Source organism: Melanerpes formicivorus, unplaced genomic scaffold, assembly GCF_026170545.1.
Source record: "Melanerpes formicivorus ecotype bairdi unplaced genomic scaffold, bMelFor1.0.p_v2 SCAF_17, whole genome shotgun sequence".
In the NCBI taxonomy this organism is placed as follows: domain Eukaryota; kingdom Metazoa; phylum Chordata; class Aves; order Piciformes; family Picidae; genus Melanerpes; species Melanerpes formicivorus.
In genome coordinates, this window is record NW_027142369.1 from 6456105 (window position 1) to 6483117 (window position 27013).

Consider the following 27013-nt stretch of genomic DNA (forward strand, 5'->3'; position numbering starts at 1 on the left):
TTAGGGAACTATAGTTTTGTGAGGGGAAGCCAGATTATAGTTTGTTTTTTTGTTTGTTTTTTTTAATGGAAATCACCAAAGAGCCCACTAGGGGAGAAGATCAAGAAATGAAACCCTTTTCCTTTATTTTTTTTTTTCCCTTGAGTAATTTTCATCTGTTCCATGAAATAACCCTTAGAATCATAAAGCAGGAGAAAGAGGAGGCTAGATTTAAAATCTTTTCTTCTATTTCTTCATCTGTGGTTATCATTCCTCCAGAGCCTGGCTGCAGAAGCAGGTATGGTAGAGTCAACAGGAGCTAACCACATAGTTCATCACAAAGTTGCAAAACTTTCTCGTGAACTTTCAGCAACTTTCAAAGCCTTGGATCTCTGTGGCACTGCTTCTGGGCCTGAGGGATCCCTTCCTTCTTAGAACAGTGGAGAACTCCCAGAATGAAGGCTTGCTTTACAAGATTTCTTCCATTTAGAGATGCACTGTTGAGAGATACCTCTCAAGCTCTGCTAAAATTGTAACAGTTTTGTGCCCTTTCAGTTTTGTGAGTTATCCCTTGCTCCAGCTTTATCCCAAAATTGAGCCCTAACCTCACATCCCTCAAGAACTGAGCACCCTTTCCTCAGCTGGCTCCTACCCTTGGCTCTTCTGAGCTATCCAATTGTAACCTCAGGTCCCAGTTCTCCTTCCACTTTATATGTACACAGTCAGAAATCATTCCACTGAGATCAGTGATATTGTGGCAGTATTAAAAGCATCAGATGTTTCAAGTTAATGACCATGTTTGAAGTAACATATCCTGGGAGCTTGAAAGAAGCACTGGAGTATAATAGACCTGTTGGTGCAGCTAGTGGCAGTAGTTTTCACGTTCACAGTTACGAAGATACGTGCCACAGGGACAATCTGCCAACAGGAGTAGCTGTTCAGAAGCATCTCTTCCAACGCACTGGGCCAAGGCTGACTTGAGCCTCCAAAATTAATGAGAAAACAGATGAAGGAGAGGTTTATAGTGAAGCCTTGTGTGTATTGTGTTTATTTTGTTTATCATTGGGAAATTCTGAGATTTAAATTAAAAGTCTGCCTGCTCTGACCCTCTCAGCTTCTCTGGAGACAAACACAGAATGAGCGGGAGCATAACGGAGGTATCAAAATTACCTTAACACAATCAAATAGGAAAACTAAAGTAAAGTGTCTCCAAGTAACACAAAAATGTGCAGATCACAATTAGTACCGCCCTGCCTGTGTGTCTGCATGGGTTGATAGATCTGGGCACTATGTGAGGATGCTCACTGAGTGAGCATGAGGCAGGGAAGAACAAATTCAGAGACCAAAATCCTTGCAGGTAACATGGCACAGCAGGTCATTTGGTATTTTCCCACATGAACTGCATTGAAGTACTACATGAATCAGGTCATAGGGAAAAAATGGATGGCTAGCTCAGTTACAGCAGCCTCCTCACAACTTAAGTCCCTTAATGAGAGTGGCCAGTTGTGCAGATGATCTTTGTGACATAAATATTTTTGTGGAAGTGTTGGCAGCTCTTGCAATAGCTTCCTTTGTTTTGCAAGTCTTTTTGCTAACACATTGCCTGCTGGAATCAGGAAGTGGAGTCAAGATAGACAGAAATTTTGTTTAATGTTATTGTTTCCAGAAAGAGAAGCATCCCTAACAATTGCAGAGATAAACCTAAAGATGTAACCTTAAAATTTCTTAAAGACTCAGAAAACAGAAGGCCTAGGAAAACAACCTACAGGAAAACAATCTAATTTTTAAAACTAACCTTAATTGCATTTATTTTTAATCCCTTCTGAACTGGAATGGAAATGGAAAAGGTGCCAAAAGGTGCCTGTGGTACTGACTGAAGTCAGAAACACGGGATCTTTCACTTCATAGCTAAAGTGAATGAACTCAGGTATGTGCTGGTATTCATGACACTGACTTCTAAGATGAAGCTTGGGTAGCATTTGCAGATTTTCAGGGGAGTTTTTCTAGACAGGTCTGGATGAAGCCTTGAGCAGCTTGGTTTGCCCTCACAGCCGACCCTAGCTTGAGCAGGTGTTTGGGCTAGAGACTCTTGAGCTCCCTGCCAGCCTGCGTGATCCCATGTGAGACTGAGTCAGTCTGTGGGCAAGCTTAGTGCAGATGGCAGTTCTCAGAAGGGTTGTGTCAGTACAGCAGGAAAAGCAGTTCCAAATTTCTTAAGACAGAGGTTCTGGGAGAAACACTGCTGAGATTTACAGAGGGATGGCAGTGAAAAAATACATAAACCATAAATATTTCCTGGGTTAGTGCCTCTCCTGTCATCTCCCCCAGAACACATAAGCTTTGGTAGAAAACGTAATCTTTGGTAGATACCTTGTGTATGGGGGAGAATGTGCTCACCTGGTTTAATCAGTGCAGATTTCCAGTTGTACTAACTCACCGGAGGTAACTCAACATGCATGAAAAGGCCCAGCAATGCCCTGTTGATGCAGTTAAATGCCCCTTGCATATTGCAGAGCTGAGCTTGCTGTGGGCCAAGATAGGCTTCATCATGTGGAGTAAATAGCACCACAAGGCTCCTGGGCTGGTTTTGCACAGATCCTAAAGGGACTTTTCACAAGGAGTAAATGTACTTCCCATCCTTCCTCAGTCAAACATCTCAAGGCAGCCTCTGTCTGGTCAGAGGGCAGGTGGAGGGGGGAATCAGAAAGCACATTCAGTTACTTCTGTTATCACTGTAATGACACCAGAGTTGTTTTTCAAACGGTCACTTTAACCGAAATGGTTGGTCTCCTTGAGTGGAAACCCTGCAGCTTATAACACCAGAAAGAAGAATTCTTCACACTGCAAACTAAGGCATGAAAAGCAGGATAGGACTACTTATAGTTCTGATTTCCTCTGAATGGATGAGAAGCTAAACCTGACATTACAGAGTGAAAAGATCAAGTTATTTATATTTTTTATGATACCCCAAGCTGCTATTCAGTGATAAAATAGACAAAGAGGGGACTCTTATGGCAACCACCTCATGAGCCACCCTGAAGACTTCTCTACCAGCCAGAAAGGTCATAAAGCATCTGCAGCTTCAGATTGACTATAGAACATAATTTTACTTAATATATATAAAGCAAAAACATCAGTATCCCTGTAACCCTACTGCAGTCTTATGAATAAAAGTAAAAGAGATGGAAAAGGATATGGCCAAAGGCCCTAGGAAAGGCAAGATCCAGGTTTTAGGTGAGTTCAGGCTGTAACTTTGTGCTGACACTGCTGTCACAAGAAGTACTCTCAGCGTCCCTCATCTGCTGGTCACAAGTATCCATGCTTTCTTTCCCCTCTGGTCCCCATCTTCCTCTCTGTCATGCATGTTGCAGTGCTGACACGTTTTGTGTTTTCTGTGTACCTGACAGGCAGCTCTGCTGCCTTAGTGTGAGGGAAGCCATTTTTTCTAGTTTACTTCAGAGGAATGTTTTTCTTTACTGTGCAATGAAGTGTGTGATTGAGGTGAAGTAAGGAACTTTGTCAGCTCTGGCCCTGACTAGCCTGGAAAAAAAAAGCAGAAGTATTCTAGAAAAAAAGTAACAAAAGAGTTGTCAAAGCCTTTGGGAGAGAAGATTCCTCATCCCCTTTCTTGCCAAGAATAGCTGATTTCCCTAATTCCATCTCAATTAAGCAAATCATACATTTCAGCAGCAGAACTTGTACAAGACTACTTTTCAAGGATTAGCCAGGTAATCAATAGAAGTTTGTGTGATTTTAGTAGCTGAATATGTAGTTAACCTTAACCTTCAAATTTTAAGCAGTTTAATTGCACAGAAGGAGTCCTCTGGGTATGCAGGCTGGTATCTTATTTTCCCATAGTAAATTACTCCTGTTCAGTGTGGTAGATACCTTGGCATAAAGGAGAGTAGTCTGACATTATCTCAGAATCAGAGAATGGTAGGGGTTGGAAGGGACTTCTGGGGACCATCTTGTCCAACCCCCTTGCTAAAGCAGGTTCTCCTAGATCAGATTGCACAGGACCCAGGTGGATTTTGAAAGTCTCCAGAGAAGGAAACTCCACCACCTCCCTGGGCAGCCTGTTCCAGTGTTCTGTCACCCTTACAGTAAAGAAATTTTGCCTTATGTTTACATGGACCTTACTTTGTTCTAGTTTGTGGCCATTGCCCTTGCCCTTTTACTGGACACTCTCAGGAGACCATTATGAAGTAGGAGCCTAGGGTCTTGGTTTGGCAGAACAGTGACTGAGGGCTTGTGGAATGTTGTAAAACATGTTGTGAGAACACATTTTATAACCTGTTTTGCAAGTGCATTTCTCTTCTAAATGCAGAAAGTCTCACCAGGTCCCTCTCGTTTAAGACAAGTTCCACATCTCTTTGATGCACTGCTTGTTTTAAAACATAAAACACTTTTAAAACATGAGACACTTGTATAGCTACTTTTTCAGGATGTAACAGTGCCAGGTTTCTTTGTGGTTTGCAAGTTGTTTTGGAAACATTCTGGTTGCTTATAGCGAGTGGGTTTTTTCTGTTCTTTTTAAAACCCTTATCCTGAAGAGTTAACTCCCTGCTCTCCAAGCAAACATTTTCATTTTTACTTTAGGTTTTAAACTGGCAGGATTGTAGGGAAAGCCTGTTGGAAAGAAGCTCTCAGGGTCTTGTTAGCTTTGTTAATCCTCACTTTGGCTTTTTTTGCCCTATTTTTCCTCCCCCTTATTTTTCACTCCCAAGACGATGCAAAAACTGTGTGTAATCAGAGTCAGAAACTATCTGTGCTGTTCTAGGATAATATTGTCCTATCCTACCCTGCTTAGTACCTTGAACATAACCCAAAAAGCTTAATAGTTTTGAAACAGCTACTCTGAATCAGTATCCATAATACTGGTGCCCTTGTCTCAACAGCTAAACTGGAACAAAATTAAGGTTTTTTTCCCTTGCACAGTGTTTGCTATTTGAAAATCTTAAAGAGCTTAATAAACAAGAGTTTATACTTGTAAATTAAGTAAATAGGATAGTGCTTGAAGTAAAATGAGGGCAGTAAGGACCTCATACCTTGACCTTTGAGTAGAACCCTCAAAATCAGTGACAGTGCAACCTGCCCCATTCAGAAGAATGAGAATCAGAAGGCCTTCTTCCACTAGACTGGCAACTAGGTGGGACTGCAGCTCTAAGAAGCAGAAATATATATTTTTCCTTTTATTGCCTACCCTATTGACCTCTGCCATTTCAGAGTTGGTTAGTCCCTTTCATTACTCATCTTTGGAAAGTGTGGTCTTCATTCCTGGAAGTCTTTCATGTAGAATACAGTTCTGGGTACTGGATGACTTCCCTTAAAATGCTCAGAAAACTTCCTTTTTATTTATGATTAACCTCAGCTCTATGGTATTTTGTGATGTATCTCAAAACCAGAGTACCAAACTTTTCTCCAAAGTAAATGGAAAAAAAAATGTTCTCCATAAAATACATCTGTATGAGAACATATATTAGTCACATAAAATAATCTCAGGATTATCTATATAACCTGAAAATTGTTGCTAAGAATTGATCCCCCAGAACTTCAAGTCAGAGCATCCTTCCTGTTGTATGAGGCACAGGGGAGAGACTCTTTATATATCTGAAACCTTAATTTACTTCACAAAGTTATACAAAATGAATTTACCTTCTGAGAGCCATTTTCAGGTATCTATATTTGGGTTGTCTTGACAGCCATAGCCCTGAGGAGTTTAAATCACCATGCTAGGCAGCATTAGTTTTGTACTGCCATTGTAATGTATGGGTGGATGGTGAATTGCCTGTGATAATGTGACTTCTCCAGCAATGATCCCACAGTACCCTACTGCTTACAACAGGAACCATGCCTATTGAATGTGTCACTCTACTCCCTTTGGTGTCCCTGGGAGTCCTCCCACTGCTCACATGTTTTCTGCCTCATCTCAGAGCTACATTTAAAACTCCAGCTAAACCTCATGTTGCCTTTTGGTCTTGGGATGAAGTCCTGGATCTCCCCAGCCTCTGACTGAAGAAACAGTGCAAGCTAGGTGTGGAATTTCCACAGATTTCAAGGTGTTTGTTCAAGCAAAGCAAAGGAGATGCAGGGTGAGAATCTGACAAGGAGGGCAAGTGCTTTGAAACCAAACAGCCATTCACCAGTCTGTGTTCTGCTCTTAATCCCTGAAACAGCTGGCAGTGCCCATGGGCCTGCCAGGACCATGCACATGGATACCTGTAAGGAAAGCACTGAGGAGCTGTGACAGTTTTCTTTTAGCTGGATTATCTGTGCTTGATGTACTCTTGAGAGTCACCTTCTCAACCCCTCCTGGAACACTAATTGCAAAAGTGAGGAAGCAGAGCAGCAAAATGACTGTAATAAGTTTCTGCTCAATCATTCTGCAGCAGAGTCAATGACACTAGGAGGCAGCAGGAGTTTATGGTGAACCAAAGTCATAAAATCTGTGTGAACACCAAGGTGCTGCCCAGTTGGATGTGGATGAGCTGATGTGACAAAGGCCCCTGTGGTTGTTAGACATGAGGATGGTACTTTTTTTCTTAGCATCAGGATATGGATATAGTAAGCAGGGAAACAGTGAACTATGCTGAGTGTCCCTTCACAACTCAACCCCAGCCTCAGAAGAGTGAAAAACATTGTGTTTTGCCTCTTATTTAATGGTATTAATTTCATTCTGCATAGTGCATTTATATTTAGTGAAAAACATCATTTTGAAATAGATCTTCTGCACTTGAGACCCAAGCTCATTAGCACTTTATCACTTTTGTAATTCATTAGTTTCAATTTCCCAGGAACTGCTACCAGCAGTGAATTTTTTCATCCTGGCCAGAAAAAAATAAACTCTGTAGGAAACCATAAAATTGAAATCCTTTGAGGAAGCATGACCTGGATGCACAATAGCAGACTCTGACAGAAGTCCAAATCAGGGAAGTTTCTGCCATTCCTTCATGAGGGGAAAAAATAGGAATAACTGACAGTTTCATGAAAGAATCACAAGAAAAGACAAGAAAGACAAAACAGACCTGGGTTGCCTAAGAACTGTGCAAGCAAAAAGGAAACTACAGTTTAGACATCAGATGGAAGAAACCAAGGCATCAGATCTCAGACAAAATAAAAAGACCTTGAGAAGACCACATACATAAATAGTGTTTCAGAACACAACACTTGAAGGCCATACAGTACCATGCAGAAAGTCATCAAATAGTAGTACAACAAACAGTGTCAGGGACAGATACTGGGAACTTTCAGACTGAGTGGCTGCAGAAGGACACCATAAACACCTTAAGGACTTCAAACAATGTAATCTAAATTTCCCTCTATCCAGGTAAAGCTCTTTCTCCTAATACCAGTACCAGCTTAGTGCATGAGAAAAGGCCAAAAGAAGATTTGCATGTGTTCAGGGTACTGAAGCAATAACCTGAAGGACTTACATCTCACACTCACCTCTGTAAAGCACAATGTATTGTGGCAAATGCAAGAGCCTCAGCTCCAGTGCTATGGTACTCACTGCACTCCATTACAATACCCAGGGCTTATTCCTCAGGGGTAGGAAACTACTAACCTGTCCTGTGCAATAGCTAGGAGCAAATGTCCACTGATCTACACATTCCCCCTTTTCTTTCCTGAAGGTCATTTTTTTTTCCTGCTGACTTCTATATAGCAGCCAAAACTTAATGTGCTATGACAATACATCTGGCTCACAGAGCCCAGCCTATTTTTGCTGTTGATTTTGATCATATTCTTAACATCTTGGCACTGTTCTGGTGCTACATGGAGATTCTCTTGCTCTTAAGGTGCCCTTGGTGTGGTTTCATGAGCTGAAGGATGGTGAATTTTGTCCCTGCAGTTTTCAGCAGTCTGGCAGAAAAGTGTTTGTAGCTTTTGCAAAAGTTGTGAGTTTCTATAAATGGTAACATCACCTGTCCCTGCGCAGCAGAGCTCCTGCCTGGGAAATGTCCCCAGCTACCCACAACACATCCACAACCAGAGGAGAGCACCTTAACTGTCTTCTCAGAGCAGGGTGTGTCTAAGGTTCAGCAAAGCCCTTTTAGCTGTACAAACGTTGTTTCCTGCACCTTTCCAAAAATTGGAAACATGCAACACGATCTACTTTATGGTCTCCACAAGCAAATGACCATTCCCACAGGAGATGTTCTTCTACTGAACCCATCATCTGCCACCCAGCAACAAAGCAGTCAGGAACCACTGATCAGTGGTGCCAGATTGTGGTCAGCAAGTATCTAGATCAAAACAGGTTAAGGAAAAAGCATCACAGTTTCTTCCAAGGAAGGCCTTCCCACAAGACATTGCAAGGCTTTCCCTGTGGATGCTCTGCTGGGAGTGGGTCCAAGTGGCCACAGTAGCCCTGTGCAGGCTGCTTAACACCGTCACCATTCACAGTAATTTTTGGGCAGAGTATTAATCCTAATAAGCTCTAGTACCTTGACTAATGGTCCATCTAAAGTAGTGTTTTTCTGTTTGTACTTGTTTGAAAGCCACCCAAAATTGTCCCAGCTGAACTCTGCATCTCTGTACTACAAATTCCAGCCTACTGACAAATATGCTTGATTTTGTTACCTTCTGTGACCTCTCAGAGAGAACCAAGGACAGTCCAGATTCTACTTAACACCCACAGAAAATTCCTGTCCTTAAGATAGAGCACCTTTTGTACCCAGGCATCTTTAGGTATATTATTCCTGGTGATTTGTGATGTTTTATGCTATTAACTGTGTATTAGAGAAGTAGCTGTGTGACAAGAAGACACTTCTGGGGGGATATTCCTGACACTGAGGGGCTTGGACTAATACTCTGTTATATAAAATTCAAGCTCCCAAATGGCAGACCTTCCAAGCACAGAAACAACCACTGGTCACAATCCAAGTGATCTGCTCCTGTATGTAAATGTGTACAGGTGCAGCCTACTCTCTTACATACACCTGCAACTTGGGATGCCAAAGTAAACATGTGGTTCTTAACAGAAAAAAAGACCAGTCCTTAAAAAGCATCATATGCACAAAGGGCTTCATTTAATTGCTTGAGATTTGAGTGACTTCAGACTCTTGGGTTTTGGTTCATTCTCTAGAACAGCAATGAGTTTTGTCTTTATTTTTGTCCCCTGTGTTAGAGCTGTGAAGCAGATGGATTCCAAACTATAGAAATAGTTCATGGTGATTTAATGAAAATCCCTGACTGAAATATGGTTCTTATTATGGAAAAAGAAAAAAAATTGCTGAACATTTATTTTTCCAGCTGTAGGAGAAAAGCAATGAAAAGGAATTGTTTTGCTTGAGGTATGTTTTAAATTCCACATTGCAGTCTGATGTCAGTGCACAAACTGAGGTTGATCTGTTCATGCTGATCCAAGAGCAGTTGTTGTTAGGAATGACTTCTGAGAATTACACAGCCTTTGCCTCCTAAAAAAATGGCTCCATTGGTGTATTCAGCCAAAACCAGCAACCTGCTGGGCCTGGGCTAGGAGTAAGGGAGAAGTAAAAGGAGGAAATGCCTATTTTGGGGAGTGAACTGTGAAGATAAACAAGAGACAAACTTGAGCATTTCCTTCCAGTGGGATACTTTGCATGCTGGAGGACAAAAGCCAGTGCATGAAGCCAAGGGAGGGGAGAGCCAGGCAGATGCCTCCCTCAGGTGCTGGAGACTCTGCTTTGGAGGGGAACTGATAACCAGGCAGGGCGTGGAGCTGGGGACATTAAAGAGGGCTGTGAAATATGGCAGACGGAGGAAGCAGTATCACAATAGCTGAGCTTTATGTCCACAGCTCTGAACTGTTGCCTGGAAAACAGAGAGAGGAGGATGCAGAGCTGCTGAGGGCACTGTTACGTGAGCTGGTTTTGCTCTCCAAGGACTCCTGGCATGCTCCCATGGCAGGAACAGTGCAGCTCTGGGGCTCCACTTCTCCACCACCAGTAAGCACTGCAGATTTCCCTAGACTTGTCAGTCTCTGTTTGTGAAGATGTGTTCCTACATGCAGGCACAATTTATGAGACTATGGAACAAGCAGATGGATCCTGAAGATCCATCTCTTCCTCTCTGCCTTGGGTCAATGTGAAATTTTCTTTCCTCTCTGCCTTGGTCGATGTGAAATTTTCTTCATTGGACAGGGAATTTTGTCAAGATTAGCAGCCAAAAGCACTATAACACCATGTGAGATTTGGGCTACACAATGCCATAGCATGCTGTTATGAAGGAGGACAACTTCAAAACTTGTGTATTGTGGTGTAGATTGTATTTTGCCACTTAAAAGAAAGTGCTGTCATTCTATGACACAAAGGGAAGGAGAAGACAGGGGAGATACAAATAGGCTATACTCACACTGCCCACATCACCCAGGTCAGAGACCACACACATAGTAACAAAACAGTAATTTATATTTCTTTTTTTTCTTCAAAGAACTTTTTCCACGTAGACCAAGTTAGATTCCAGCATGGAGAGTCACAAGGTCAGCCCCATATGTATTGCAGATAAGCATATCCTTAGGGACAGATGGGCTTGTAACAAAACCTTTGACTTTGAACAGATGATTTTATTATTTATTTTTTTTTAGCACATTGCTTCTATTATTGTCACAACACTCTGATACCTTAGGCTAACTGTTCAGAAAGCCAGACACTTCTTCTCTAGTGTTTCTCTGAAGAATGTCATTGCCTTTGGCCTCCTCTCTGTGCTTTTTTGTGTTAAACCATGGAAAAACTGGACAATCACAGAATGCAAGATATGTGACCCAAACCCACCAGCTTTATTTTACCATAGAGCTCAAGAAAAATAGTTGCTCACTGTCTTTTTGTTTTTCATCAGTCCTGTACCTGGAAGGATCTGTTCTTGTATTTGAGGATGTCTTCAAACTGATTGCCTTCTACTGTGTCAGTAGGTGAGTTGGATTCATTGCTTTCATGGAGCAGTTGCTTTGCTCTCCCCTCTAGACTGCCCTTCCCCAGTATCCAGTCACAGCACAGCCCCTGCCATTCCCTCTGGTTTACTCTAACCTGCCAGAGCAGGAAGTATTTCAGATACCAATAGCTATGATGGGGCTGGATCACCTAGTTTCTAGCCAGGCATAATAATATAACCACAACTGTTCCTGAAGCTGAAAGCTTTTCTGACATTTTGCAGGGCTGAATGCAGAAATGACTGAGGCATAGAACTGGGGCTTGCAGGGCAAGGAGGGAAAGGGTCTTGGATTAATAGTCTCTTATGTAAGCAGCTTTAAGCATCCACACACACCTGGCAGCAACTCAGCAAATCCACTAGTGCACTGTTGTCTGTCAGAGACTCAGACCACTTAATCACCTATGGTGAATCTGTCAGGGAAATAGCCCTGAAACAGTTTCTGTTCTTTGGCCACAATTTTAAAAGAAAATAGCATAATAAAGAAAAGACTTTGGGTTTTTGCTCAGCATAGAAATACCAGATATAGTGAGCATGGAGACTGGAAAGACCAGTAAGGTCATTTTCCTTAAAGGAAGGATTGACTGGTAGCTGATGAGTCTCTCTATGTAATTAAACCTGTGTGCCTGCAGTCTTCTCTAATCTGTGTGGTTGTGCAAGTACACTGCAGCAATATCTCTACAACCTGTTTACTCCATTTCTGCTGCAGAAGGTCTAGTTTTCAGCTGGATATAAACTTTTGACCTCTCTAAAAGCTCAGATGACTCTTAAAGTAGTTATTTCCATTTAAGAGGAGAAAGCAGATTCAGGATATGTTTAGAAGGCTGTTGTGTTAGTGACTTTGTTAGGCCACATAGCAGGAGCAGTCTATCTATGGTATGTTACAGTCTGCTGCAGTTTACCCAGCCAGTAATATTCATGCTATTTTGAAGGCTGCTTCTGCAGCCAGCAGAGTTCAGTGCTGCTGGGCCAGGACTCCTACCTGCATGCAAGGGACCACACTCTGTCTCACCCCCATCAACAACAAGATATTTTTCTAGATGTGTACACACAACCTATAGAATGACCATAAATTAACCCCTGGACCCATGTAAAATTTTCATTCTTACCAAGGCAAAGAACCCAAATGCAAAGGAAAATTGGACATCTCTAGTCAAATGCCTGATGGGAAGGAAAATAATGCTCACTTCTGCTTTCCTCCAGACAGGATCATGGCTTAAGAAAGAGTCCCAGAAAGAAAAGTTTTTTCTGCTATCTCCTGTGATAGATGGTACTCCTGAGTGTCAAATAGACATTCAGGTGCTTCATGTGATTTCTCAAGTCACTGTCAAAGTGCAAGATAAATAAGGAATGATTTTCTGAGAGAAGCAGGTAACAAAAAGGCTGCTTAAGCACTGACTTACCATTTGCTGGCAGCTTGTAGGAGCTCTCTGTGATGGTGAATGGAGAGGTCTGCTCTCAGAGCTGCTGTAAGTAGTCATTTCTAAATAGCTGAAAACAGCTTATTAAGACTGACAGGTCTCTCAAAAGAAAGTTTGGCCTGGCTAGATTACCTTAGATTATAAAAATAACACCTGTAGGTAGCAGGAGACATAGTGGCTTGTCTGCAAGCTGCTGCCCCATAAATAGCAACAGATTCTATTTATTAGGGTAATGTCTTAATTTTCCCAGATTTTCAGATGTAGATTTAGGGGCGTGGGGGGACAAGGGGGGAGCTAAAGCAAATAAAATAGAAGGGAACTACTCATGAATATAACAGTCACAAAGCAAGCAAGCAGAAGGTCCATGGACCCTCTTCCTCTTTTAACCATGATATCAATTATGAAGGAAAAGTAATCTTGAGATCACATCAGCTTATGTCAAACAATATGATAATGGAATGCTCAGTGGTGCACCGAGAACCTATGGAACACACAGTATGTCAGTGGGACGTATCTGTTAGTAAGGGCAAAAACAGCCCTTCTGCATTCCTCTGCCAAAAGACTGTCACACAGGTTTTGGGGGTCTGGGTTTGTGTGACAGAGATCACATACTCACAATGCCAGCTTTTTCTAAAATAATTTCCTGCAGCTTGCAGAACATTTTGCTAAACTTTGTGATGTGTAATGTGATCCTGCACCATTCCTTGCTACATTTTGGAGAAACTTATTTCTGCCTTTTCTAGACCTTGTTAGGACAGGAATTGAGGTAGGAACTGGTTTAGTGAATTGTCATTGGCCAAGAGGCAAACCTGAACAGCTCACTGCTGGCCCAAGAGCTCCATTAAGTTGAGACTTGGGTGTGTTTCAGTGAAACCCAACTAATGATCTCCGAGGAATTGTGTCTGTTGTCAGTAAAAATACAGCACCTTTCCAGAGACAAGGAATCAGAAGTCTGAGAGTGGAGAGCAGAGGGATATTTGTGTTTTCTCAGTGTCATGCAGCACGTCAACACTGCCTGTGACTCCACCCAGGGTCTACCCTGCCCCTGGAAGGGTCTTCCTTCCCTAACCCCACTGAATCGTGTGGTGTCCATGCACCTTACACTTACACTGATTTTTAAGAGAGGAAGCAGGGTGGGGCCAAAAGAAAGAAAAGGACTGCAAATGCCCTTCACACACACACACACACACACACACACACAAAATAAAAATTCTAATGACAGTAGTTAGGATTTGCAACACCTTACCTTTCCTGGGAAGCTATTTCAACTCTTGTGGCCACCCCTGCGGAGAGGGGCGTTCCTCCTGTTTTCAGAGGAGGAAGTCAAAATGCAGTAACTAAGCCAGTGGCACAGCAGGAAGCATTACCACAAAAGCTGGGCCATCTCTTTTGAAAGCAGAGCAACCCAAGCTGGTGCCATGTTTAGGATGTCTTCCTGGCTGTGAGATCTTCCTCTGACAGCATCCAGGATATTTGCAGAATAGGGCTGAAATTGTGAACCAATTCAATCACTAAAACCAAGAGTAAATCTGGAGTTCCTGTAAACTGTGTTGTTTTTTGTTGTTTGATTGTTGTTGTAGTAGGTTTTTTTGCTGTGTTTCTTTTTACAGGGATTTGCTGCCCTTCACGCTGAAGCTGCCACAAGCAATAATAGAAGCCAGTAGCTTTCGAGACCTTGAGATTATCTCTAGTCTTGGGATAGGTAAGTCTCTCAAATCAGCCAGAGTTTCACTCAGACTTCTAAGAAACATGGTGCCTTGCACCTGGGGGACAGATGAACCATTATTTTCAAAGTAGCTGGGGAGGCCTGAATACAGGAGAGGTGTTTTGTGCTTATAGACCTTTGTGTTTATAGAACTGTGTTGCACTTTCCCCTATGGACATAAACCTCCACGTGGACTTCTGTGCACGGCATGGGACCTACTGTCTGACTGTATAAGCTGAGGCAACTAAAGCATGCCACAGCCTCTCAGATAGCTTACACACATTGGATATAGTTGGCATCTGAGGTACATGAAAAGAGGAAAACATCTTTGTGATTTCCCTTTCTGGTCTGTGGGGGCAATGCTGATGGAAGTATGACATTTTTGAATTTTGCTATTTCTGCTGCTTCTTGCAGGATTTCTAGTTGGTGTTGTGTCCCAGCATGTTCTCTTGCCTCACACTAATCAGACGCAAAAAGGACTGCTATTTTTACTACAGCACCAAACTAGCTAATTTTAGTTAAAATGTATAAAGTGACTGAGCTGGGAAATGCAGACCTGTAAACTAAAGGGCGTTTTTCCTATGCCTCCCCATTTATCACCCTGTACTCCAGGCAGCTGTTCCAGTTAGCCACTCTCATGCTACTTTGTTTCTCAGTTTTTCCTCGGCTGTTGTAAACAGCCAAACTGTGGTGAAAGCTCTAGTTAGCTCCCTTAGAGATAATCACTAGAGCACCCTGGGGTTTCAGAGGATCTATTTTTGGATCTTTGGCATTATGCCTCCCAGAAGCCATGGGCAAACCCCACTAGTTTCAGTTCACACAGTTTAGTTGAATTTGACCATCTGATTTGCCTCTAAACACTTTCAGCGTATTCTGTTTTGAATATGTTCCAATTTGTTAAAGCATCTTTGAGTGTGGGTGCCCAGACAGCACTTACTGCTTAAAAAAAGGTACTTTGCAGCTTGAGATAGCAAGTTTCAAACCTATTATTGAATTCATTATAATAAGTCCAAACGTTTGGATTAAAATGCAAGAAGTGTATCTATCATCATTCTTGAACCTTCAGCCCAATTTGAGCCAGCAGAGGTAATCCTGACTCAGCCAGTGGTCTCCAGCAGCTTTTGAAAGGCAGGATTAACTAAAGCATGAGCACCAAAGCAGTGTTAGTTGTAGACTCCTTCCTTCTCTCCTGTACACTGGCAGTCATTAAAGTGGTGATATTTGGAGGTTTGCTTGTCACAGTAGACTGCATGCCAGGAAAATTTCTGACCACAGAAGAAAACGTGCTGTTGTGTAAAGATTTTCTGGGAAATGATCCTAACTTCCTAGCGTGCTATTCTCTCAGTGAAGTCAAACAGGCCAGAGTAATGAACGACGCTCCTTACTGCTTCCTGGAGCAAAACTAACAATTGCTGCCCCAAATGTAAAGCTAGCACTCTTGAAATGCTCCTCTGCTGCTGTTTATTTATTACAAAGTGATATGCTTTCTGAGGGGGTAGCAGTAAGATGTCTACCTGCAAGCTGGGTTGTTCCACAAAGGATCTGGCTGTTAACTATATTTCCAAAGAGGATGTACTGTCGACCCTCTAGTTCTGACCTCACTGGTCAGAAGATATTTTAGCAGGAGAATTAGTGTGATTGTTCTGCCCAAAGAATATATACCATCACAGATGTGCCCAGAGTCCCAAAGAACTGCTTAATTATCCCTCCCAGAGTGTAAGCTAAGGGAAGAGACAGCGTGGCTGGTAGGGCCACCTTGTCTGATCCTACACAAACTGAGGGCAGTGTTGCATTTTCATCGCAGTGTCTTATATTTGCCATTACTGAGAAAAAACCAAGAACAACACAGCCAAACAGCAACAAAAAAACCCAACAAACCCCAGCTTCCCTGTCATGGGTTGGTTTACTCACCATTTCTGCAACCCACAAGATTCTACTGCATTATATTCTGACTTAAGCAAATTCCACTGTACTGCATTTGCTGATACCAAGTAGATTTGGAGCATTTAAAGGAAATAATTCACCAGACATTCTCAGACTTGAGGGACTGACAATGTGATGTAGTTATGTGGGATTGCATCTGCTTGTCTAATCCTGAATTCTCTTGTGAGGAGTGCTGCAGTTCCCAGCAAGACTTTTATTTTAAATTTATTTCTTGTCCTCCTTCTCATGGTAGGAAATCAGAGAATAAAGCTCTAAGCTGAGTTCTAAACTCAGCTTCCCTAAGAAAATATGCTAACATGCTGATAAAGCTAAATTAGCCCTGGACACCAGCCTATGCTGCTCAAGACTAAATTGTCAGTTTTATCCTGTTGGCAATGGACAGCCTTTTAACCCAGCTGCACATGGCTTACTCTGTGCCTGTGCTCTAGAAATGCTTGGTTAGAGGGAGTGGAGGGGCAGGGAGGAGTCAGCCTGCCCATCCTACCCTGCCTGTAGCACTGGCATCCTCTGGGCAGAAGGGAACAGTCCCTGCCCCTGAAGCAGCTGGCTGTGGTCCAGGGGACCACAGCTCTGGCAGAGGGAGGCAAGGCCAGCAGCAGGCTCAGGGCACCAAGAGGGAAATGCAGAGGCCTGCAGAGGGCAGGCCATGGTGGCAGCAGAAGGAAGATGGCTTTTCTAGCAACTGTGTGGAGCTGGCTGGCAGCAGGAAGCCATCAAAAGTCATGGCTGCACAGGAGAACAAAATGGGAAGGAGTGGCCTGCCTTTGGGGATGCAGTGGGCAAGAGAGATTTTGTCTGGACATGTTTCACTCCTGAGTCCTGCATTGGCTTTAGTGGAGGAATTTTTTGCTCTGGGTTCTGCTATGATCTTCCTAACTTTTAAGTTCCTTAGCTTTTCTGGAGTGTTGGGTTTTAGGAAGAGATACAGGCAGCTCCTGCCCAGGGCTCTGGCCAGCTCAACCCTGTGCCACCTTTCTTGTGATGGTCTGGGAGCTACCCTGGTGCAGCCGACAGGAGGACGGGGCCCTGGCAAGACACAGCTGAAGGCACAGTCCTGAGAACAGTACAGCATGTCCAGCACTAAGGGCCATCCCACACCTGTGCAGCCTCATCCATCCTCTCTTGGGCCCAGCATGTGATGATTTTGCAGTGACACTGGCTTGACACCTAGGACAGGGCAGAGCTCAGGTGCTGTGTGACAGCTCCATTCACATCCCCTGTAACTTCACCCAGAAGAGTGTGCTGTTAGTGTCAGCTCTGTGTTCAGGGAGCATGGATGCTGAAATAGTTGTTTGCATCCTTGTGTTTGCAGTAATTCTCCTTGTCCCTAAAACTCGGCATCTATATAGTCCTCACCCAGTGAATACCCTCAGAGGTCTATACCCTTTTCCTTGGTCAGAACACATGAGGTTTGCCAAATCCTGCTTCCAGCATCAGGATCCTGAATAAGCAGCTGTAAAAGTGACTAAAAGCAATCAGTTTGGTAAGGCAAACAAATTTGAAATCTCACCTCTGGGAGTGAGTTTCCTTCCTCCCTGGGAGAAGGGGAAAAGGTTAAATGTGATACTGAATCTACTCAAATATGTACAAACACTTCATAATATTTTTAAAACCTGGTATTCAAGCACAAATCTTAATAAGAGGTTTGTGACATACTGAAATTACTACTTGCATCTGAAACACCTTCTTCCTTTTTCAGTCACTGTTGGTCACTGAAGTACTTAACTATTCTTTAATCCTTTGGTACACAACCCTCCTGTGCATGCAACCTTTTGCACCATCTTACACCTGCAGGCAGGCAGTGTCAAGGCAAAATGCAAACCAGAGAGTGGGCATAGCTATGCATAATTGTCTTCCAGAGCTATAAAATTTAATGATTACTTTAATTTTAAACTGTGGAATGTATTTCAGACTTGATTGTATTGCAAAACAAGATCAGACCTCTGTGTAGAACTGATTCTACCACATGAGCTTGCTGTGTAGCAGAGTCATCTTCAGCTGATGTCTCTTGTGCTCTTGGTGCATGTTGGATCCAGGCTGTTTATCTCAGCCCTGCACCTTCCCATGGTCAGCAATAGGGAAACAGAACTTGCCTGGAGTTGTCACACCCCACCTCAGGTATCCACAGCTAGTTTTATTTGGCAGTGATCACTGAACAACCCATATACCCCTTTACACAATCATTCATATTTATTACTGGTACCTTCCTGCTCACACAGCATAGGCTGCACAGCAGTAACAGTTTTCACTATATGAGTCTCAAGAATTGGCAAGAAAGAGGTTTCTGGTGAAAATTCTGAGCTTGTTCTCCCAGTTTGAAGCACCTCACACATGAAAAACAGGCAACACTTTCTTCACACTTGTTGTATGCAGAGGTGTGAAAGCTTATGTACCATTTCTCTCAACAAAAATAAGACTTTTACGTACCATTAGCAGCTAAAATTCTCTCAGAGCATTTTCTCATTCTTCTTTCTTTCTTTTTAATTTGGACAGATTTCTGGGATTCCTCTTTAAACCACAGGAGAAGAAGAGAGGATTTGTCCCACCCAGCAAAAGACTCTACTTGCAGCACTGCCCAGGCAGACAGTTTAAGATCTACCCAGAGTTTTGCAAGTAGCACAAACCACTGCTCATGTGAAATTGAGCTGTCAATAGGAAATGACAGGCTGTGGTTTGTAAATCCTATTTTTATAGAAGAGTGCAGTAATCCTGTTCCTCCAGATGTACCTCCTCCTAAAAGCCATGCTGTGAGTGACAATCTTCCCCCTGCCACCATGCTTGCTGAAGGGAGGTCTCCCCGCCGCCCCCCACCACCTCCACCTTCTCACACTCTTGTTCAGAAATCTTCTCTGAAGCTCTTGCAGGATCCTGTGACTGTCTGTGAAAATGAACTGCTGCTTCAGCCACTAGGAAAGAGCATTAAGGAAAGGAAAATCGAGGGTGGTGACAACAAAGAAGGAAAGCAGAGCTGCTCACTCAATGAGCCCTCAGCAGTGCGCCCCAAGAAGAGCTCCCAGCCCTCTGTCCCCCCACGGAGGCGGCTGTGCGAGAAGACCTTGGAGGAGAGCTGTGTGGGTAAACCTGGAAGTTGTGAAACACTGAAAGGAGAACAGACAGAAGAAAAACAAGACAGAAGTACAGAGAGCAGAGATGAAAGGTCACCATGCAAAAAGGCTGTAGAAATGCCTGGGGAGGCTCCTGAAAGGGCTGCATCACAGTTTCAGGAGACAAAGCCTGAACCTGGAGCGAAGAAGGAAGGCATGCCTGAGATACAAAGCAATGCCATTGAGAAAGGAAAGTCACATCCTATCCCACCACCGAGAAGAAAGAAGCTTTCCCAGGTACCAAGGATTCCCAGCTCCCGCCAGCTGAAGCAAAGAACAGAGACAGAGGTGGAGGTGGCCACAGCACAGGCAATGTGCAAGGCCAACTCAGCTACAGTGGAAACTGGTGCCATTTGCACACACACCAAGACTGAAATGGGACATGGCTGCAAGCTAGTCAGCTCTGCTGAACTGAAAGGTTCACACTCCTCGCTGGAGGGCCCAGGCAGCAGCACTGTGGCTCAGGCATCAGCATCTGAGCCAGACTCTTACTCCACCAGCAGCACAGAGGATGACCTGGAGATACTCAGCAGCTCTTCTGGTAAAAAGACACGCTCTGTGATCTTGGGCAAGGCCAAGAACAGGCTGTCCCTTGTAAGCCTATCCAACGTCTTCACAGTCTTTTTGTCTAGTGACAGGAAGTTGCAGAAGAAGATAGTGGAGCTGGCACAGGACAAGGATTCATACTTTGGCAACCTGGTGCGGGACTACAGAGTGTACAGTTTAGAGATGATGGCAAAGCAGAGTTCCAGCACAGAGATGTTACAAGAAATCCGAATGATGATGACGCAGCTGAAGAGTTACTTAGTGCAGAGCACTGAGTTAAAATCTCTGATAGACCCAGCCTCCTACACTGAGGAACAGTTAGGTAGGTGACTGCGCTTTACTCATCCTCGGGCAGGATTTGGGAAGTTGAGGAGGAAGATGGGATTATGCCGACATAGGTTCTGCTTTACAGAATCATAAACCCATGTCCTAAAAGCTTAAGGCTGCAAATTGAGCTAGTTGCCAGCACTTGGAGGAGCAGCTCTAAAAATGGGAGACCAATGAGGGGGAAGATCCCATTATGAATGTTTTAAAGGGAGAAGTTCAAGCAGAAGAGATGTGTGTTTGTGTGAGAGAGACATATGAGTTTCTCAGTCATATGAGAGATATGATACATACATACATACATTTTTATATATATATATATACACAAAGAGCTGTAGGATTTTTTATCCCAATCAAAGCCATACAAGCAGAAAAGTATGCATGCACTCACGTGCTCTTTTGACTTACACTGTTCCTTAAGGACCTGGGAACCAACACAGAGCTATATATGAGATCATGAAGTCAGCTTAAAGCAAGCTGGGAGCTGGAAGACCCCCAAAACAGAACATAGGCAATCACAGAAGTGACCAGGGATTCCAGGGATGCTGCAGCTACAGTATTAGGTAGGACCTAGATAAGAAGTGAGCCAGGACCCAAAGGCATTCATCTGTAGGTCTCAGCATGCCTTGCTAACTTACTTCTCATCCAGAAAAAGCTTCATATGATCCTGCAGTCTCCCCAGCAGAACAAACCTTCTACCAATGTCTTGACATAGGTAGGAAAGGGAAAATACTGATTCACTTCTTATGCACTTTATGTAACCCCTGCAATTTTTGTCCAAATAATCCATTTTTTCAAGGCAGAGAGGGTGTCAGCTCAGAGAAGTCTGCCTTGAATGTTGATTGGGGAAGGTAGAGAGGAGGCAGAAAGAAGAAGTGTCCTTATTCTGCTTGGTAGAGCTCTGTGTGTGCAAGGATCCCTCATCTTCACACAGACACCCCTGTTGACATCTAGCCCTGTTCACTGGCAGTTCCTTAGACATGATAATACATCCCAGTCATCTAGGGAGGGCTGTCTTTTCCTGTGGAGGACAAGATTTGAATCTGTCCTGCCTCAGGCTGACTGATTCTCTGGATTCTTTACAATAATTGCATTTGGATACATAAAGGTTGCTGCCCTCTGTTTCATTTCTCACTGAGCAGAACTCCTCTTTTGTCAGCAACCTTCTTGCCTTAGTGCAAAGGTCACAAGAGGATCCCTTGCAGTCCCTCTAGCTCTGGTGTCTAGGAGTCAGAGAGCAGACTTTCTCACGGTCTCTCATACTTCCTTTTGTCTCCTGCTAAATATTAACCAAATGCAAGCAAATGCTGAACTCACACAGACTATTTCTTCACCCACAGGTGGCATAAGCAGTGACTTGAGTATCAGTAAGTTAGAGTCACTTGAGCAGTAAGAGTGAGAAAATTCTGACCAGTTATTGGTGTCTGCCTCTAAGCTGGTGGCTACACCCCCTTTTCAGTCACAGTGGAGAAAGAGGAATAGAAACACAGAATTAACCAAGTTGGAAAAGACCTTTGAGATCATCAAGTCTAATTTACCACCCAACACCATCTAATCAACTAAACCATGGCACTAAGTGCCTCATCCAGTCTATTTTTAAACAGCTCCAGGGATGGTGACTCCAAACCAAATACTTTATAAATCTGGGGGTTTAAGAACAGAATAAAACTGAGGAGCTTGTAAAATGTCTATAAACACTTCCCACAGAAGACATGCTCAGAACATCAAGTGTAACATCCTTTCCCCCTGGGCTATTGTATATCGGGGCACTTTGAAGATGCAGTTAATACCATCCCAAAGTGAGTATCTTGAAAAGGTCAGAGGGAGGTGTTAGAAGGGACACGGGATGAATCCCATCTGGGCATCTGTAAGGCCAGGGCTTGTGAACAGAAGCACAGTTAGTTAAGACTCCTCTTCTCTCTTCACCACTGTCTTTTCTGCTGCCTGTGCCATGCTGGTCACAGCCAGGAGTCAGGAAAAGACAAGGAGGGACTGCTGGTAGCAGGATCTCTTCTATGGCTCCAGTGGCAGAAACTGCATTGATGTTCATCTTAAACCTATCTGGGACTTCTGGAGGTAACAAAAGAAATACTTTATGGGATGCAATTTCTGTTTCCCACTCATCTATGAAGTAGTACATGAACAGCTAACCACATGCTTTCACAGGAGTTTTAATTTTACCTGTATAGCTCTGTTTTTTACCACGGACTTTTGTGTTCTTCCTTCTTTATACAGAAGTGATTGCTGAGACGGCTTTGTACAAGTGTGTCCTGAAACCTTTAAAAGAAGCCATTGATTCTTACTTAAAAGAAATCCACAACAAAGATGGATCTTTACAGCAGCTAAAAGAGAACCAGCTCGTGATACAAAACACAACTACCACTGACCTTGGCATCACAACCAGCGTGCCTGAAACCGTTGTGCTGGAAAAGATCCTTCACAAGTTCACAACCATGCACAAGACCTATTCCCCAGAAAAGAAGATTGCTGTCTTGCTGAAGTCTTGTAAACTTATCTATGACTCCATGGCTCAGGGAAACCCAGGTACAGCACTCCTAGGGGAATAGTATTCCTCACTAGTGGTCCAGGACCTCTTAGGCTTTCATCCAGCCCTGAGGCAGGGCAGTGCTCTTCACACAGGAAGAGCGGAGGCCGTGTTTGGCTTCCTGTGCAAGAGTCTGTTCTTCTTTTAGCTCCTTTTTACCCACTGCTGAGTTAGAAAGTTCCCTCCACTTCCAAGATCAGGGCAAATGGAACACAAAACTAATTCCTGCTTCTGCAGGACCAAAATCAGACTGTGAGAAAAATTACACTGGTGATGTGATAACTACTTGTGTTATCCAGTTTATTTTGCAATTGGGTAGCTCAGGCCAGGTCCTTATCCTTAAGCTGATTGTGGGATAAGCTGACCTGAGAATATGATTTCAGATCTCAATCAGGCACCCCATGAAAGCACAATGTATTGAGACCCGCGTACAGCTGTCCAGGTTTGGCCAGGGTGTCCAGACAAGTTTCTTTAAAACTAGGTATAGGCTTTCTCAGGATCAACTCTGCCTGTGATAGTGGCCAACTTTGCACTGCTGAAATAGCCATGAAACTTTTAAGTCAGCCTAGATTGATTCCATGTGTATTGGGTCACTTTAAGAAAGGATTTCTCTGGTTTGGTTGCAATTTACACTGCATGCCTGAAAAATTGCCTGTAGTTCAACCCTCTGATACGTACACAATGAACTGAATAGGTCAGACTCTCTGCTGGTTTAAACTAACATTTCTTCCTCAAATTGAAGGCAATCAACTTGCAGATCTGATTCATCACAAGGAATAAGGAAGACAATTTTGCTTGTCAATAGGCCTTTCTCCTAGCAGACTTCGGAGTACAACCACAAGATATAGATCTATACTGAAGTAGGACTCATCTACAGCTACATCTAGCTGTAGGTGGCCACAGATGGGCATCATGTCTAGCTTCTCATTATAGACATGGGGGACTTAGTCAATGAGTTCAGCTGATTAATCTGGCTAGATGTAGGTGTCTGTTTCAGGGTGAGATGACTCACGGCAAACTCCACTGGTGATATTGATAAGTTCAACAGTGGCTATAAAAGGAATTTAGAGGTACTGGTTCAGATGTTCAGTGTAGGCAGTGGCATTAGTAAGTGATTTGTACCCAAAGGGACGATTATGATAGCACTGCAGTGTCTCACTGAGCTTTTCCAAGTTCTGTGCAGACTTGAATACCAGCAACATATGATCAAATACCAGTAACCTATGATGAAAAAATATGTAACCTGCCTTCTAAAAATACTAGGAATAGTTAGTAAGAGTAATATGTATTAAAAGAATAAAAGAAGTAGTTTGGAAACCCACCAAGCCCCTCCCCTGCAAACTGGCTGGCATTTTTTAAATCTGTGCACTAGAAAAAGTAAGAGGCAGGACTCACAGGGAGCTGCAAGATCCCAGCTCTGACTGTTCCTATATTTGGAAGGCATGTCCCAATACACACAGGAAAAGTTGGGTACATATGTCATTTATACAGAACCATTGTGATCTTATGCAGAAAAAGCCTGCTAATTATTTATCTTTCAGAAATACCTTTCCTCAGACAAAATGTCAAAGGCATATTGTGTGGTAGGTGTAGAATGAGAAACTCTGCTTTTTGCTCTATCAGAAACACAAGTGACAATTTCAGAGTGATAAACAATATGCAAATCTGCAGTATGTGCAGTATGTGCTGGCAGTGGTGAACCTGCAGCTCACAGCCCTGTGCTACATGGGAGCTGCCACTCTGGAAGGGAACTGATGGAAAAGGAAAGTAGCACAGCAACAACAGGCATTGGTTTATGCAGAAATACTGTAAGACAAACATGCCAAGCTTGGTCAGTCTGTGAGCAGGAAAAATCAAGCATGGAAGGGCTCTAAGCTTAAGCTGGAAGTCAGAAAGACAAAAGAGACTACTTTCAAAGGCGTTTCAAGAGGAATGAACAGAGGAACAACTTTCTTACTGCAACATTTTTAACTTGTGATTATCTAAGTTTATGAAGCTTCTTTTTCTGGAGAATCTTTGAATTGCACAGGGAGATGGAGCTTACAGTGCAAAGCCAGCTCAGTACTAGTGATAGAGTTGGCTAGGTGAGTGGCCCTTAAACATCTGATTTAATAATTTGTATTGCATAGTGTGCTTTTGGAAGACAAGGACTGATGAGAGGTGCATTCCATTGGAATCTTTCTCTTCCCTAGCTTTTAGGGTGAAGTTTGTCATCCCTGTTGAACATAACAGCTGAATACTTGTTGCACTAGTATTAGTATGCACTCCTAAATGGCTCTGCACTTGATAAAGGCATGGACGTGAAGTGTGTATTTAATAGGATAGCTCATTTGTGTAAGGGAAACTGACCTTAAATACTTCATCAGCCTGTGTAGAACTGATGCTACAGGTTCCTAAAACTAAGATCAATCCCACCACACTACTCACTTCTGAGAAGGAAAATAAAGCTAAACGTAACAGTTTTGCTTTGTTGTCTTATGAAGAGAATATTTGCATAGAAGTTACTATTAGTGAAGGCTGAGGGACTACAGATTATTGCACTGTTTGTTTTTTTTTGGTCTGGCTAGCACAATTGCTACATCTGAATTAAGGAGCCAGTTCAAATTTTGCAATGAGAATTAATTCTTCTGGACTGTCAAAGATATGTTTCTGCAATAGATTCATGCTGTCTGAATGTATTAAGTCTCTTAATTCCATTATACCATAAAAGAAACTTTGCCATAGTATGGGATGGGCAGGAGACAGAAAAATGCTGAAGAGTGGAAAGATGCTCACAGTCTTTTCTTGTGATCTTGAACAAATCTCAGTTAACCATTCTGTACCTCAGGTTTCTCAGATAGAAACAGAGGCTAAAACTCATATTTACTGAAGAGCTGCTCCTAGGTGTCATTGCAGTGTTTGTAAAATGTTGGAGCAGGATGTGGAGCATCATCACTGCCTGATGGTTGTTAGAATATACATGGAAAAGAATGCATGAATGTGTTAAAATAGGCTGTAATTTCTTTATGGAGGCTTGGGCAGAATTCCAGTCACTTTAAATCGTGTATTTAATTAATACTCATTCCATCCAAGTGCTGCATCCCAGCCAGGAGCTGACGTTGTATTTGCTTTGCTATAAACATAATAGGATGGCAGAAGAGAAGGCTTATTTTAAGCTTCTTATAGATATTTATGAAATAAATGTTCCCTGATCCTGCAGGGAAGAGGGGTAAATAAAGCAAGCAAGTGATATCTGCAGTAGGACAACACCACCTTGAACAAACAAGGTTAGTCCCAGTGTCACTGGGACCACTGGCAGGTCAGAGCTGGATTTAACTCTGTCAGCTGCAAATAGACCCCTCTTGTAAGAGTCCAGAGATGGAACTAGGCATGCAGGTCTCAGAACTTGGCTCTGCCCCAGGTTGAAAGCGGAGCTCAGGAAGCAGCAGCCCACAAAGAGCACCCCTACTGCAGTACCCAGATGGACACTGGTTAGTGCCCTGGTGCCATTCATGGCACAGAGGGCATGTGGGTTGCAGGATGCTGGGCAGCACCAAACTCTCAGGTGTCTTGGTTCATAGGCATTGTTTCATATAATGTTGTACTTCCTGCTTCTGGTCATATTTGAGGTGCTGACAGCATCTGTTATCCTTATAGATGAAATGACATGGATGGGCTGAGATACAGGGCATCTCAGGGCTGTACTTGGTCTGATGTCTGATGGTCTAAGCTAGTCTCTGTGCCTGCTGGGACATTCAAGTCCAGGAGAACAAGGGGAAGTTCAGAGTCCTGCCCACTCAGACACCTATCCTTGGCTCTATATGAAGTCAGCAGAAAGCTGTTTTGACACTTTCAAGGAGTAGGCACAATATATCATGTCTGACCTGTTCTAGGCAACACTGGCAAGAGAGCTGATGTTGTCTACCTGGACTTATGTAAAGCATTTGACACTGTCATGCATATTCTGGTCAACAAATTGGAAAAGTATGGACTTGAGGGGTGGACAACTCACTGGATAAGGAATTGGCTGGATGGCTGCACTCAGAGAAATGCAGACAGCAGCTCAATGTCCAAATGTAGACCAATGACCAGTGGTGTCCTGCAGGGATTGGCACTAGGACCAGTGCTGTTTAACTTTGTTTATCCTTGTCAATATTATATGGACAGTGGGATTGAGTGCACCCTCAGCAGATTTGTGGAAGACACTAAGCTGTGTGGTCTGGTTGACATGCTGGAGGGAGGGGATACCATCTAGAGGGACTTGGACAGGCTTGAGAGGTGGGCCCAAGAGAGTCTCATTAAGTTCTACAAGGCCAAGTGCAAGGTCCTACACCTGGGCCAGGGCAATCTCAGGCAGAAATATAGGCCATGCAAGGAATAGCTCAAGAGGAGTCTCGAGGAGAAGGACTTGGAGGTGTCATTTCATGAAAAAACATGAGCCAGCAATGTGCACTTTCAGCCCAGAAAACCAACCATATGCTGGGATGCAATATGAGGGAAATGATTCTCCCTCTCTACATGGCTCTCATGAGACCCCACCTGGAGTACTGCATCCAGTTCT

At 43.2% G+C, this 27013-nt stretch overlaps 1 protein-coding gene across 1 annotated transcript in view; it reads left to right on the forward strand.

Annotated features, from left to right (window-relative positions):
• The window catches only part of RIN3 (Ras and Rab interactor 3), a 61960-nt gene that overhangs the window by 24865 nt on the left and 10082 nt on the right, over positions 1–27013 (forward strand). The window contains exons 4-7 of the mRNA XM_068148803.1: positions 10795–10867; positions 13916–14007; positions 18448–19926; positions 22164–22472. Coding sequence (XP_068004904.1) covers positions 10795–10867; positions 13916–14007; positions 18448–19926; positions 22164–22472 — 1953 coding nt within the window. The remainder of the gene's footprint in view (positions 1–10794; positions 10868–13915; positions 14008–18447; positions 19927–22163; positions 22473–27013) is intronic.